Consider the following 15,914-nt stretch of genomic DNA (forward strand, 5'->3'; position numbering starts at 1 on the left):
ATGCTACGGGGGATGATAAAAGGAAGGGTGAATTAAGGAAGGCAGTAGTCAGAAGCAAAACAGACATTTGAGGAGGGACAGAATAAAGAGAAAGAGAGAAGGAAAAACAGAAGAAAAGATAGAGGGAAATACACAGCAATCATTACTGTGAATGTAAATAGGATGAGCTCACCGATAAAAATACAATATAGCATACAGCAGAATGGATTACAAACTAGAATCCAACAATATGTTGTATACAAGAGATACATTTGAAAGAGAAAGACATACACAGAGTTAAAATAAGGGACTGAGACAGAATCGATTATGCTTTAACTAAAGTAAATAAAGGCAAGGGTAGCAATCATGATCTCAGACAAGCAAAAACAAAAATAGACCTAATTAAAGGAGAAAATCAGGGAAACTATATTTTGCTAAAAGGTACCAAAAACAATGAAGTAATATAAAAAAAAAATTTAGTGTTTCTTTGCTAAAGATCTCATCCCTCAAATATGGAATATTTGGGAACTGAGTTAAATTTATAAAAATAGAGCCATTCCCTAATTGATAAATAGTCAAAGCATATGAATAGGTAGTTTCCAGAAGAAGAAATCAAAGCTACCTATGGTTACATGAAAAAAAAATGTTCTAAATCACTAATGATTAGAGAATTGTAAATTAAAATAATTCTGACATACCACCTCACACCTATCAGAAATGACAAATGCTAGAGGGGATGAAGGAAAATAGGTATATTAATGAACTGCTGCTGCACTTGTGAACTGATCCAACCATTCTAGAGAAGAATTTGGAATTATGACCAAAGGATTATAAAGCTCTTATAAAACTTTGACCTAGTGACACCACTACTAGGTCACCCCAAAGAGATCAAAGGAAAAGGAAAAGGACTTCTATGTACAAAAAAATATTTATAACAGCTTTCTGTGGTGGCAAAGAATTGGAAATTGAGGAGATGTTCATCAACTGGAGAATGGCTGAATAAGTTGTGGCATATTATTATGATGAAGTACTATTGTGTTATAAGAAACAATGAAGGGGATGGTTTCAGAAAAACCTAGGAAGACCTATATGAACTCATACAAACTGAAGTGAGCATAACCAGGAGATTATTGTAAATAGTAACAGCAATATTATGATGATCAACTGTGAAAGACTTGGATGCTCTGATCAATCAAATGATCGAAGACAATTCCAAAGGACCTATGATGAAAAAATGCTATTTACCTCCACAGAAAGAACTACTGAACTCTGACTGCAAAGTGAAGTAAAATTTTTTACTTTCTTTATTGTTCATGGTTTTTTTTGCAATATGACTAATATAAAAATATGTTTCACATGATTTCACATGTATAATTGATATCACTGCTTGCCTTCTCAGTACATGGGAGGAGATGGGAGGGAGGGAAAGAATTTGGAACTCAAAAAAATTTTTTTAAAGAACTTTAAAAATAATTATTTTTTTTCCAAACATATGGTCTGGGGACACTTTCAGGAAGTCCATAATGTCAAAACTATTTTCATAATAATACTAAGTTTTCATTTCTATATAATAAATATCAATAGATATACAATGTATAAACAAAAGCTCTTGTGGGGGTCCTCAATAATTTTTAAACGTGTAAAGGGCTCTGAAGACCAAAAATTTTACAACTACTGTGCTACAGTCTTCCTCCTATTAAGTGTCTCCAATTTATCATATGTGTGTGTGTGTATATATATATATATATACACATTTATAGATTTATACACACACACATATACATACACATATATCTTATTTGTACATAATTGTCTTCATGTTATCTCCCCAATAAACCTGACTTTGAACCTTCTATTAGGGTCCAGCTGGAGGAAATGACTGGGTTATGCATGGTCCTATTTTGTGTTCTCTTGACTCCTGCTGCATTCTTGGAGATACTGAACATTGTGTTATTCCAAGATCTCAGAGATAGGAGACTAAAAGCTTTCAAGGTACCCAAAGCAATCTGATCTGGAGCAAAGTTCTCTGCCTTCCTGGTCTGCACTGTATAACTTCTTGACCTGGATATGGGTCTGATCAACACAACTATGAGCCTGTCCCTGGTTGGAGCTCAAGGTGACTGCTGCTGTACTCAGCCAGCTCTCAGGTTCAGAGTAATATAACTAAAGGCTCCCCTTTGGTCTGGGATTCTTGCCCTGGTTATTCCACTGAAGCCTTCAGACTGGCTTTAAGACCTCAATATCCATCAGCAAGCACTATACAATCAGGGGTGAAGCAAGTATGTCCATTATCACCTCTATTATTCAATATTGTACTAGAAACTTTAATTATGGCAATAAGAGAAGAAAAAGAAATTGAAGGATTTATACTAGGCAACAAGGAAACAAAACTATCACTCTTTGAACATGATATAATGTTATACTTAGGGAATCCTAGAGAATTAACTAAACCTAATGGAAATAATTAACAACTTTAGCAAAGTTGCAGGATACAAAATAAACCCACATAAATCATCAGCATTTCTATATGTTACCAACAAAGTCCAGCAGGGAGAGCTAAAAAAAAATCCATTTAAAAAAACTGCAGACAAAGTAAAATACTTGGGAGTCTACCTGTCAAGACTAACCCAGGAACTATATGAACACAATTACAAAATACTTTTCACACAAAGTCAAATCTAAACAACTGGAAACAATATTAATTGCATACGGACAGGCCAAGCCAATATAATAAAAATGACAATGTTATCTAAATTAATCTATTTATTTGGTGCCATACCAATCAAACTACCAAAAAAATATTTTATGGACCTAGAAAACATAATAACAAAATTCATCTAGAAGAACAAAAAGTTAAGGATATCAAGGGAATCAGTGAAAAAAATGTGAAGAAAGGTGGTCTAGCCATACCAGATCTAAAACTGTATTATAAAGCAGTAATTATCAAAACAATCTGGTATTGGCTAAGAAATATAGTGGTAGATCAACGGAATAGATAAGGTACACATTACATTATAGTAAATGACTATAATAATCTACTATATGATAAACCCAAAGATCCAAGCTTTTGGAACAAAAGCTCATTATTTGACAAAAACTGCTGAAAAAACTGGAAAACAGTATGGCAGAAACTATACTACATACAGACCAACATTTCACACCACATACCAAGATAAGATCAAAATGTGTACATTATTTACACATAAAGGGTGATAACCATAAACAAATCAGAAGAGCGAGGAATAGCTTACCTGTCAGATCTATGGAGAAGGGAAGAATTTATGACCAAACAAGAGATAAAGAACATTATGAACTGCAAAATGAGTAATTTTGACTACATTAAATTAAAAAGTTTTGCATAAACAAAACAAATTCAACCAAGCTTAGAAGGAAAACAGACAACTGGGGGTAAATTTTTGCAACAAATATCTCTGATAAAGGCCTCATTTCTCAAATATATAGAGAACTGAGTCAAATTTATAAAAATACAAGTCATTCCCCAATTTACACGTCAAAGGATATGAACAAGCAGCTTTCAGACAAAGAAATCAAAGCCATCTATAGTCACATGAAAAAATACTCTAAATCACTACTAATCAGAGAAATGCAAATTAAAACAACTCTGAAGTACCACCTCACACCTATCAGAGTTGTTAATATGACAAAAAAAGGAAAATGTTGGATGTTGAAGGAGATGTGGAAAAACTGGGGCACTAATGCAATGTTGGTGGAATTGGGAACTGATCCAACCATTCTGGAGAACAATCTGGAACTATGCCCAAAGGGATAGAAAATTGTCCATACCCTTAATCCAGCAATACCACTGCTAGGTCTATATTCCAAAGACATCAAATAAAGGGAAAAGGACCTATTTCTACAAAAACATTTATAGAAGCTCTTTTTGTGGTGGCTAAGAATTGGAAATCAAAGGGATGCCCATCAATTGGGGAATGACTAAACAAGCTGTGGTATATGATTGTAATGGAATATTATTGTGCTATAAGAAATGACAAGCAGGATGATTTCAGAAAAACCTGGAAAGATTTACATGAACTGATGTATAGTGAAGTGAACCAGGAGAATATTGTACACAGTAGCAGCAATATTGCTCAATGAAGAACTATGAATGACTTAGCTATTCTCAGTAATATAATAATCCAAGACAATCCCAAAAGAATAATGATGAAGCATACTAATCTCCTCCAGAGAAAGAACTGATACAGAATACAGACTGAAGCATGCTATTTTTCACTTTTTCATTTTTTTCTTTTATTCAAATCTTCTTGTAAAAAATGACTAATGTGGAAATGCTTTACATAATGGCACATGTATAACCTCTATCTGACTGCTTACCATCTCGGAGGGGGGGAGGGAGGAAGAGAGGGACAGAATTTGGAAATCAAAACTTTAAATAAAAAATGTAAAAAAAAAAAGAATTTGGAACACAAAACTTTAAAAATGTTTAAAAAAAATTATTCTAACACGTAATTGGGGGGAAATATACTAATAATTTTTTAAAAGACCTCAATATGTTTTCAAAGTCAGAGCCCCTGTACTTGTTTCTGTACTTGTTCATCACTTATCCTAGAGTCCATGACTAATCCCTGCCCTAGACCACCATACTTAGGCACAGGTTCCCTACCTTAGAATTGGATCTGTTACCTAATACTAGATAGTGAGTGACAGAGCTGCCGGCTGGTATTTGTTCCTCTGTGCCAGACCTGGGACCTTTTCTCTACCTGCTGCACAGCCACAACTAAGTTTCATTCAGTTCCTGCAACTGAATGCTACACACAGCCACTCCTCACTAGACCCCATTTGAGGTATTCAAAGGACTCACTGTGATTTTTTTTTTCTTGGATTTTTTGATCAGGACTCAGTCTGGAATTTTTCTAGATCTGTGTGGAGTAGTTGTAGGGCTGAGTCCAGCTGTATTAGTTCCTTCCATTTCACCATCTTGACTAGTCTGTTCACCATTCTATATTTTTTTCAGTTGATATATTTTGGACTCATCTGTAGAACTTCACATTTATCCCTATTAAATTTACTTTATTAGAATTGGCTCATAGTTCTAGATTGTAAAACTGTTTTGAGTCTTGAATCTATTGTCTAACAACATATATTAACTATACCTTTCCATTTTGTGTCAGCTACAAATCCACTAAGCATGCCATCTTTGCTTTCAAATCATTGATGTTGAAAAACCCAGAGCCAAAGACAGATCCCTTGGGAATTCCACTAGAATATTTCACTCTTTAAGGTTGTCAATGGCCCACTAATAACTCTGCTTAGAGTCTTATCAAGCAGCATCTTAAAAAGAAGCAGGCAGTTCAGATAAGAATAAAGAGGACACTAACTACATATTGAGACTAAAGACTTCCTATGAACTTGCCACCTCAAAATACTGGCAAATGGCATTATAAGTCTGAGAATATATATATGACCAAAACCACAGATCAGTACAAATCCAATTTACTATATTTCAATTTAATAGACTATGCCTCACATGTCAAACACCAAGTAATGACCACTCATCCAATATATACTGAATTCTTTAATACAAAACTTTTGTGGTAAGAACTTTTTCCTGCTTCTGTGGAGCTGGTATTAATGAGACTGCTCTGGAGTTCATAAACATGCCCATGCAGCAGAAACTCCAGACAAGAAACTGCTGCACACACTTTTGATGAGATGTCTAAACCTGAAGGCATCAAAAAGTTAAGATTTCCATACAGTGAAGAGTGTCTTCTTCTTAAAGTCTTTTTCACTACTTCCTAATCACAATATATTACTCCAAAGTTACATATTCTAGCCACTGCAACAGAATATTAATATAAGCCAGAGACAGAAAAATAGAATGTCAGAGTTCAATGGGATCTTAAAAATCGTCTAGTCAAACCCCCTTAAAAATGAAGAAACAGGCTGAGAAAAGGTTTTTTTTTTGTTGTTGGATTTATTTTTGTTTTGTTTTGTTTTTTGGGGGGGGTGAGGCAATTGGGGTTAAGTGACTTGCCCAGGGTCACACACTTTCCAGCTAGAAAGTGTCAAAAGTTTGAGGTCAAATTAGAATTCAGGTCCTCCTGACTTCAAGGCCAGTGCTCTATCCACTGCGCCACCTTGTCGCCCCTGAAAAAAGTTTAGAGACTTACACAAGGTAACCTACATAGTACATGTCAGAACCAAGATCTGAACCTAACAACTCTGATCTTAAATTCAATACTCTTTCTACTATACTACACTATCTTTGGAGTGCTTCTTTTCTGATTTAATTCCTATAAGAACTATACCTCAACAGTAAAATGAAGGCTTCATCAGAAATGGAATTCAGAAAGCATCCTAAGTATGCCAAAGAGTTCAAAGAATAAGGAAAAGAATTCACATATACAAAAATAATTATAATAGCTCTTGTTTTTGGAGCAAAGAATCCCAAAACTAATAAGGTGCTCATTAACTGGGGAATGGCTGAACAAATTATGGCATATAAATATAATGGAATACTATTATGCCACAAGAAATGATGGAGACAATTGCACAGTGAAGGGAACAGAACCAGGAGAACAATTTATACAACAGCAACACTAAAAAAAAAACAACTCTGCAAGTTATAAGAACTTTGATTAATATAATGACCATGATTCCAAAGGGCCAATAATGAAAGCAGGTTTACCCACCTCCCAACAGAAAAATGACAGACTTAGACTCTAGGTGCAAAATAAGACATATTTTTTTGACACAGACAATGCAGAAATTTGATTTTATTTTCTGTGCATATTTGTTACAAGGGTTTTAGTTTTCTTTTTTTTTTTCCAAATGGTAGGGGGGATGGCAGAAGGAGAGAAAAACAAATTTTGGAAGGTAGCTGTGGTGCAGTGGATAGAGCACCAGTCCTGAAGTCAGGAAGACCTGAGTTCAAATCCAGTCTCAGACCAAACACTTGACACTTACTAGCTGTGTGACCCTGGGCAAGTCACTTAACCCCAACTGCCTAAAAAAAAAATTTTTGTTCACTGAAAAATAAAACAATCTAAAATAAGTTAAATTATGAGTATCAGGGATTCAGAGAAACATGGTCAGATGTATATTATTTGGTGCAGAGTGAAATAAGCAAAACCAATAGAACAATAATCACAAAGACTACCACACTTTAAATCAGGCTTGCACAACATAAGGCCTGCAGGCCACAAGCAGCCTGCCAAAGGATTCAGGTGGCCTGCCACTGAGTACTCTCTCCTGTTTGTCACGTGACCAGCAACAACCAACCATCATCAATCTGTTTCTAGTTACCTTTACTTGGAAAGTGAGCTGCTAAAAACCTATCTGTGACCTAAAGAAGTTTAGCCTGTTTTAATTTTGGTCCCTACCTACTGCCAAGTTGTGCAGGTCTGGTTCAAATGAAAGGATCACTGAAAACAAGGACCTCTCAGGTCATCTTATACTCATGGAAAAAACTCTGACCTCACATCAATCTACAAACATTTCTTTTTTTTAATATTTTATTTTCCCCCCCACTACATATAAAAACAACTTTTAACATTCATTGTTTTTTTTTTAAGTTCTGAATTCCAAATTCTATCCTTCCTTCCCCTCCCCCACCTGAGATGGTAAACAATCTGATATAGGTTATACATGAGCAATCATGTAAAACATTTCCATATTACTCATTTTGAGGAAGGAAAGAAGGAAAGAAAGAAAAGAGTATGCTTCGGTCTGTGTTCAGACAATATCAGTTCTTTCTCTGGAGGGGGACAGCATTTTTCACCATGAGTCCTTTGGGTTTGACTTTGGATCACTGTACTGCTGAAAACATCTAGGTCATTCACAGATGTTCATCATACTGTGTACAATATTCTTCTGGTTCTGCTCACTTCCCTTTGCATCATTTCATATAAGTCTTTCCAGGTTTTTCTGAAATGATTCTGCTCATCATTTCTCACAGCACAATAATATTTCATTACCATTATATACCACAACTTGTTCAGCCATTCCCCAATTGATGGGTATCCCCTCAATATCCAATTCTTAGCCACCACAAAGAGAGCTGCTATAATTATTTTTCTTCAAGTATTTGTTAAGCACCTGTTCTTTATCAAGCACTATGCTACACAGGAATACAAATAAAAAGAATTCAACAATCTCTACTCTCAAAGAGCTTACATTCTAATGGGGGGAGACAATAAGGATATATAGATAGAGACAGAGATTGATATAGATGACACAGACAGCGATACACACATAGAATAAACACAAAATACAAAGTAGTTAAATATAAGGTAGCTAGGGAAAGAGGATACTATAGCTGTTGGAAGTTCAGGAAAGGCTTCATGTACAAAATAATGCTTGAGCTGTATCTTGAAGAAAGGGCTACTATGAGACAAAAAGGTGAAGGAGCACATTCCAGACATGGAGAATAGATAGTCAACAAATGAAAACAGAGGATGGAATACTATGTGTGAGGAACAGAGAGAAGGCCAATTGGATGGATAATCATCATCATTATCATCATCATAGCTTGCATTTATATAGCACCCACTCCTTGCCGGGCACTGTGCTAAGCACTTAACAAAATATTACGGCAGAGTGTAGGAGAGGGAGTAATGTACATTATAACACTGAAAAGACAGGCTGGGGCCAGTTTATGCAGGCCTTTAAAAGCTAAACAAAGGAGTTTATACTTTATCCTAGAGGCAATACAGAGAAACACTGGAATTTACTGCGTAGGGGAGTGACATGATCAGATCTGCCCTTAAGAAAATACACTTTGGCATCAGTATGGAAGATGAACTAGGGTGCCTTCACATCCACATAGTTGACTTCTTTTCTTTGAATCCCATTTCAAATGATAAATTATTAGTCCCACTTTACAGATGAAGAAACAAAGGCACAGAGTTCAGCAGCATACTCAGTCAAACAGGACTAACTTACTGCAGATGTACTTCCGTGTGTGTGTGTGTGTGTGTGTGTGTGTGTGTGTGTGTGTGTGTTGTGGTGGTGGTGGTGGTGGTGGTGGTTTTTTCCTGCTGAGGTAATTGGGGTTAAGTGATTTGCCCAGGGTCACACAGCTAGTAAGTGTCAAGCGTCTGAGGTCACATTTGAACTCAGCTACTCCTGACTCCAAGGCCAGAGTTCTATCCACTGTGCCACCTAGCTGCCCCTCAGATGTACTTCCGCAAGGAGATCTCAGCTTAACTTCTATCCTCTTACCATTAAACTGGACCTTTTCCATCATTCATTGATCAAGGTTTTCTAAAGATTTCTCAAATAAAAGCAATTTGCTCTGAAAACTATTACTGACACAGAGAAGGGCAGTCCTGAAACCAAATCTACTACAGCTGAGCAGACCTGCCAGTCTAGTTTCTGTCTATGGTTAAGTCATTCCACTTCTACTCCAATGCAAAAATCCAACTCTCCAAACCAAAAAAAGATCACCCCAATTATCAACCCACATCCCACATACTAGTGTTACCCTCCAAACCTGGGCTCCACATAATCTTTCCAGACTTAGGGCTATCTTCTATATACACTATGTTCTAGGCAAACTAGACTATTCTTGGTTTCCTATTCCCATCCTGGTTTCCTATTCCCATCCTGCAGTATAACCATGCATCTACACCATACTGCATGTATCTGAGTGCCCCTCTCCCCCAACTCCTACCTCATCTCTGCCTGTTAAAATCTATCACTTCAAACCCAATTTAGGTGCCACCTCTTCTACAAAGCCTTCCCTGATTATACCAAGTAAAAGTGACTTCTCCTGCATGAAATAATCACTCATTTATCTGAGGGTCCTGTGTCCCTGGATCGCAGCAGTAGAGAAGACAGCAATGCCCAGGAGTCCTTAGGGAATAAGGGCAAGTCAGATGAAAATGCCTGGGGGGTTCAGAAGACAGAAAGTCCAGTGGACCATAAGGAAGAATGGCAGTGTGGACAGTAGGGAGTAGCTGTGTACCATACCACTGGAAGGACTGTAATTAGTAATTCCCTGCTCATAAAAATGGTGTAAGCAGCCATGCCCCTGACCAAAGATTGTTGAAAAGGTGGTAGTAGGCCTGAGAGTCAATGTAGAGCAGGGGCCCTGGGTCCACACTATCTATATAGAGACCCAATGAAGAAATCAAGGTTAATTAGCCTAAAGTGCTCTCACTCTTATCATATTCTCACATGTATGCATCAACTTAACTATTTATATATTATATAACCTAAGTGGAATGTAAGCTTCTTGTGGGAAGGGATGGTTTTTAATGTCTTTTTATTCCTAACACCTAGCACAGTTCCTTGTACTCAGCAATCGTTTAATAAATATGGATGGAACTGAAAAAGGAAAATTTTATGAGGAAATCTCAACTGTCTTCAAGTATCTAAAGAGTTATAATGTAGGAGTATTTGGTTTGTTCTACCTAACCTCAAATAACAGAATTAAAGGCATTGCGGTGGTGGTGGTTTAGAAAGAGTGCTAGACCAGGCATCAGGGGAGACCGGGGTCTAGATCCCACCACTGACCCACTGTGTGACTAGGGGAAAGTCAGCTAACCTCACTAAGCCACAGTTTCCTTATCTGTAAAATGAAGATAAGCATCTATCTCATAGGGTTATTGTGAGCAATGTTTCTAAAACATTTTGCAAACCTTTACATGATCACAACATATAAATGTCAACTATTATAATACTGAATAATACTGAACAAGTATTTAGTCAGTGCCTACTATGCCCTAGGCACTCATGATAAAAAGGAATCAAAAAATAATCCCTGCCTTCAAGCTTACACCTAGGTGATAATAGTAGCAGATTTCAATTATACACAAGGAAAAAAAAATCCCTAAATATTAGAGCTATCAAAAAGTAGAAAGGACAATGACTGAGAAGATGTTTAGTACCCCATCACAGAAAATCTTCACTGAGGAGGCAGAAGGATTCTTCTTGTTGAGGATACTTGCTCAAATAGAGCTTGAACCAGAAGACATCTGAAATTCTATAATAGCATGTACTGAATTATCATAGAAGCACACTCTTGACTATATCACAGATGTTTAGATTACATCCTGAAAGAACCTTAGGACATAGAACATGAAATATCAGAGCACAAAGAAACTTTAAAACAAAGATTACTGAAGGTTTTATGCATTTAACATTTAATATTGTATTCCAGGGTCAACTGTATGTATGCCTCATCTTTCTACTACATAGTAAATTCCAAGAGGACAAGGGCTGTATCTTATCTAAACATTCCTCAGCACCTAGCACTATCCTCTGTACACAGCAGGAACTTAGTAAAAGATTTGTGAGTGGGAGGGAGGGGGAGAAAAATTTAAAGCTCAAAAACTTATGGAAGTGATTGTTGATAAATCAAAATAAATTAATAAAAAAATTTTAAAAAAAAGATTTATGAGTGAATGAATCCCAGGACTAAAAAGAAAAGAAACTCAGACGCCAGGGAGTACAACCCATGCCAAAAAGGAATCCCTCTACAAAATCCTTGGCAAGTGCTCATCCAGTTTCTCCTTGAAGACTTCTAATGAAGTTTAACCTACTACTTCCTGAGATAGCCTGTTCTACTACTGTACAGTTTTGCTAGAAAATGTTTTTCTTACAACAAATCAAAATTTGTCTTCCTACAACTTCTACCCATTACTTCTAATTCTGCTCTCCTCAGGCCAAGTAGAACAAGTCTAGCTACACTTCCACTGATAGCCCTTCACACAACTCAAGGTGACTATTATGATGCCCAAATCTCTTAACAGAGTAATCATTCTCATTTCCATCAACTTGTATGCCATGATCTCTTCACATCCTGGTCACCCTCCTCTGCCTGCTCCAGCTTGACAATACCCTTCCTAAAATGGGACACCCAAAACTAAACAAAATACTACAGATGTGAACTTAGGTGAAAATAGAGTGAGAACATCAACTTTTTTTAACACAATTCTTCTAGTGCAATCCACGACTGCATTACCTTTTTGTCTGTCACCCTGATTACTGAGCTTGCAGAACACTAAGACCCTAAGATTTTTTTGTATGATCCACTGACTTGCCATTCCTCTCCAATCTTCTCTTTAAGATGGGATTTTTTTTTTAAATTCAAGTCTAGGATCATAATTTTATCTTCACTACTTTCATCTTGCTATATTCAGACCATCATTCTAGTCTGCTGCATTGTTGCATCTTATCTTCCAATCAATTAGCTCTCTTTCCCAATTTTGTGTCATTTGTAAATTAGAGATACTACCTATGCCTTCACCCAGACCATTGATGAAAATGTCAAAAAGTATAGATCCAAGCGCAAATCCCTAAATTCCATTAAAGACCTCCCTCCAAGTTGACATCTGCCCATTAACTACATCTCCAGTCATTCTACCAATCTCATAGAGACTACAAATATAGTTATAGTTTCACCTTCCCTAAGCCTTTTGATTCATTGAGAGCATAAAAAAGAGGAAAAGGACTCATATGTACAAAAATACTTATGGCAGCTCTTTTTGTGGTGGTAAAAGAAGTAGAAAATGAGGGGATGCCCATCAACTGGGGAATGGCTGAGTTAAATATGGTATATTATTGTAATGGAATACTATTGTACTATAAGAAATGAGGAAAGGGACAGTTTCAGGGATTCTGAGAAGACCTGTATGAACCAATGCAAAGTGAAATGAGTAGAACCAGGAGAACAATTTATACAATAGTAGTAATACTGTAAAGACAAACAACTCTAAATGATCTCGAACTCAATGCAATGACCAACCAGGACACCAGAGGTCTAATGAAGCATGCTACCCACTTCCTGGTGATGGACTCAAGAGTACAGAATGAGATATCAATTTTTTAAACATGGTCAATGTGGTCATTTGTATTTCTTGACTATGTATATTTGTTACAAGGATTTTGTTTTTCTTTTTTTTTTTTTTCCATGGGGAGAGAGAGAAAGGAAAGAAAACATTTATACTCTAATTGGGAAGGGAGGCGAGATACAAATATACACAGATGAATTATAAAATAATCAGAAAGGGCAATAACAACTAGAAAAGAGGAAGGATCAGAAAAGGCCTCATGTAGAAAGTGCTACCTGCACTGTACTCTGAAAGAAGTACAGGTACTGAGTTAGGCAGAGAGGAAAACCCAGACATGGGAGACTACTTGTGTAAAGACACAGAGTTGATAGGTGGAATGCTGTATAGCCAGTAGGTGTATTTAACTGAACTGGTATGTAAGAAAGAGAGGAATTCAAAACAGTGGAGAGATGGGTGGGAAGCACACCATGGAAAGCTTTAAATGTCAAGCTAAGGAGTTTGTATTTTATTCTAGAGACAAAAGGAAGCCACTAAAGATTTCTGAATAGGGTAATGACATGGTCAGAGATGTGTTTCAGAAAAATCAATTTGGAAGGAGTATAAAGGATGGATTGAAGAGACTAGAGACAGGGAAATCATACACATGGCTAATCCAACAGTCTCTACTATAGGTGTTGAACCATATTGGTAGCTATATGAGGGGAGAGATGTAGATGTATTTCAATCAACAGTCAACAAATGAAACTTCAAGCATTTACTAAATGCCTATTTTATTCCAGACACAGTACTAAACCCTGAGTATACAAAGGGAAACATGAGCACACAAATTATTTATAAAGTAAATACAAGGCAACTGAGGGGCTCTATTAAGCAGGGCAGGAGAGAATCAAGTAAGGTCTCATGTAAGAGGTGGTGTTTCAGGCTAGTTTGAAAGGAGATGTGATTTTAAGAGGCAGAGGTGAGAAGGAAGTGAATTATATACATGGGGAATGGTCCATACAAAGGCACCTAGTCAGGAGAAGAGGAACTGTCCTATGAGAAACAGCAAGGCCAGATTGGTGGCAACATTAAAGTTCAGAAAGAGAAATAATGTGTACTAAGCCTGGAAAAGTAGGTTTGAGTATCATTATTAAGGACTTTAAATGCCAAAACAAGTCATTTGTATTTTAAGACCAGAGGAAACCACTGAAGCTTCCTGAACAGAAGAATGATATGGTCAGACCTATGCTTTAGGAATATCACTGGCAGTTTTGCGGAGGCTGGACTGTAAAGGGGAAAGACTGGGTACAAGAAGACCATTTAGAAGACTATTTGAATAGTCCAGATGAGGGGTGATAAGGGCTTGAAACGAAAATGGCAGCTATGGGAGTTGGGGGAGGGGGTGGAATGGACAAGACTTCCCGTCTAACTGTATACAGGGGCTGCAGGAGAGAGAAGTCAAGATGCCTCCAAGATTGTAAAACTGAGTGTTTGGAAGGATGGTGGTACCCTCAAGAGAAATTTTAAAGTTTGGCAGAGGGATAATGTAGATGGGACTTGGGGAGTATGAAATGCCTACAGGACATACAAGCAGAAATCATAACAGAAAGGGACTTTTTAAAATACATATTATGAAATGACAAAGTTCTAAGGGCCTCTATGAGACAAAAAGTCAGAGTAGGAAGAGACCACCTAGTCCAACCTGAGAGGATACTGAGGGGAGGCGAGGGGAAGTGAATTGCCCAAGGTCACACATCTTGTAAAGTTGTACAACTAGAACTTGAGTCCACATCTTCTGGCTTTAAATCCAGGTCTCTTTCCACTTCATAATTACGGACAGCACAGCCTCTTCTGGGAACTTCCAGAGCAAAAGATGCGCCAGTCCCCCAGGGGCCTAGCGTGGAGCAGAGGGGCCGGGGACCTCAGGGTAAGGCCCCTGTCTGCGCTTGCGCCGGGTCTGAGGGTGGGGAACCGCACCGAGAGGGAGTGTTCAGCACAGGGTCCCAGACCCCCTCGGGAGGCAGGGTCAGGCCGCGGGGACCTCCTCCGCGACGAGAGAGGAAAGCCCACCGGCCCGCCCCTCACCCAAAGTCCTCTCTGAAGCCACCTCTCACCTGGTAGTTCAGCAGCTCTCCTACGTCCATAATTTCCGAGACCCACCGCCGCTTCAACGCTCAACGTTAGGCTCTGGATTCCTCTTCCGCCGCTGCCCCTGGGCCACACTGCCGCAAAGCACGTCGCCACCGCACCGCGGCCCGGGGAGTAGGAAAGGTGGCGTGCCACACTGCAGTAAAAGAAAGCCCCGCCGGAAAGTGCCTCTTTTTTTTTTTACGACAGCGTGGCTTTTTTTGACCTGCTGACCCGCCCTGGGAGAGAAAGGAGACCCTGTGGAGGAACAATTTTCAGAGCTTCCCACCAGTTTTTGTGGAACAATAATAATGGGTATTTTTCCCAAGTTTGGATAAGAAATAGATGTTTGTGTTGAACGTCTGATTGTGAAGGTCTTAAAATGCCAAACAGCTGTTGGTGGGTCTAACCCTTCATCTTGCCCCAACCACCCCTCCAGGTTTCCTTCACACTTCTCTCTCATTGTTATGGATCCTACATGCAACGTGATATGTCCACACAGGGCGGGCAAGCCAGCCTGGGTGAAGCAGCAAAGCACTCCGAGGGAGAGATACGAGGCAACATGTGCCCGGAGAGTCAAACCACCCACCACCACCACCACCATCAGCACCACCTGTCTCCTTTGGACTCTGATGGACAGCTCAGGATCCTGAACCCAGGAACCCTGGGGATAGCAATGCTTCCAGCCCAGAGTAGAAAGGATAGCCAAAGGCACCTTCCTATTCCTCACACAGGACATTCCATTTTCCCACTTGGTGACTTGGCACAGGCTATCCCCCATGACTGGCATGCTCACCTTCACCTGTGCCTCAGTGGATCATCAGACATCAACCCCAGTGGAGATGCTGTCTCACAACCTCTCCTGCAGGTGCTACAGCCCCCGAAGACCCAGAAAGCAAAGTTCTTACCACTTATGTCCTTGACACTGTTCAAAATCAACCAATCACTAAACATTGATTAAGTGTCTGCTATGTGCCAGGCACTGTGCTAAGCAGAAACTGATAGGATGTTGATCCAGGAAGGATGGGTAAGGGCTGCTTTGTCACTGCACCC

At 38.5% G+C, this 15,914-nt stretch overlaps 1 protein-coding gene and 1 pseudogene across 1 annotated transcript in view; one reads left to right on the plus strand and one right to left on the minus strand.

The window, feature by feature from the left end:
* The window catches only part of CTNNBL1 (catenin beta like 1), a 182,078-nt gene extending 167,127 nt beyond the window's left edge, over positions 1–14,951 (minus strand). Inside the window, exon 1 of the mRNA XM_027867073.1 lies at positions 14,849–14,951. Within this exon, the coding sequence (XP_027722874.1) occupies positions 14,849–14,878 (30 nt within the window). The 5' untranslated portion in view covers positions 14,879–14,951. The remainder of the gene's footprint in view (positions 1–14,848) is intronic.
* Positions 14,952–15,867: 916 nt separating this feature from the next.
* Positions 15,868–15,914, plus strand: part of LOC114046664 — a 122,597-nt pseudogene continuing 122,550 nt past the window's right edge.

This window comes from Vombatus ursinus, unplaced genomic scaffold (assembly GCF_900497805.2).
Source record: "Vombatus ursinus unplaced genomic scaffold, bare-nosed wombat genome assembly UNPS02014785.1, whole genome shotgun sequence".
Lineage (NCBI taxonomy): Eukaryota > Metazoa > Chordata > Mammalia > Diprotodontia > Vombatidae > Vombatus > Vombatus ursinus.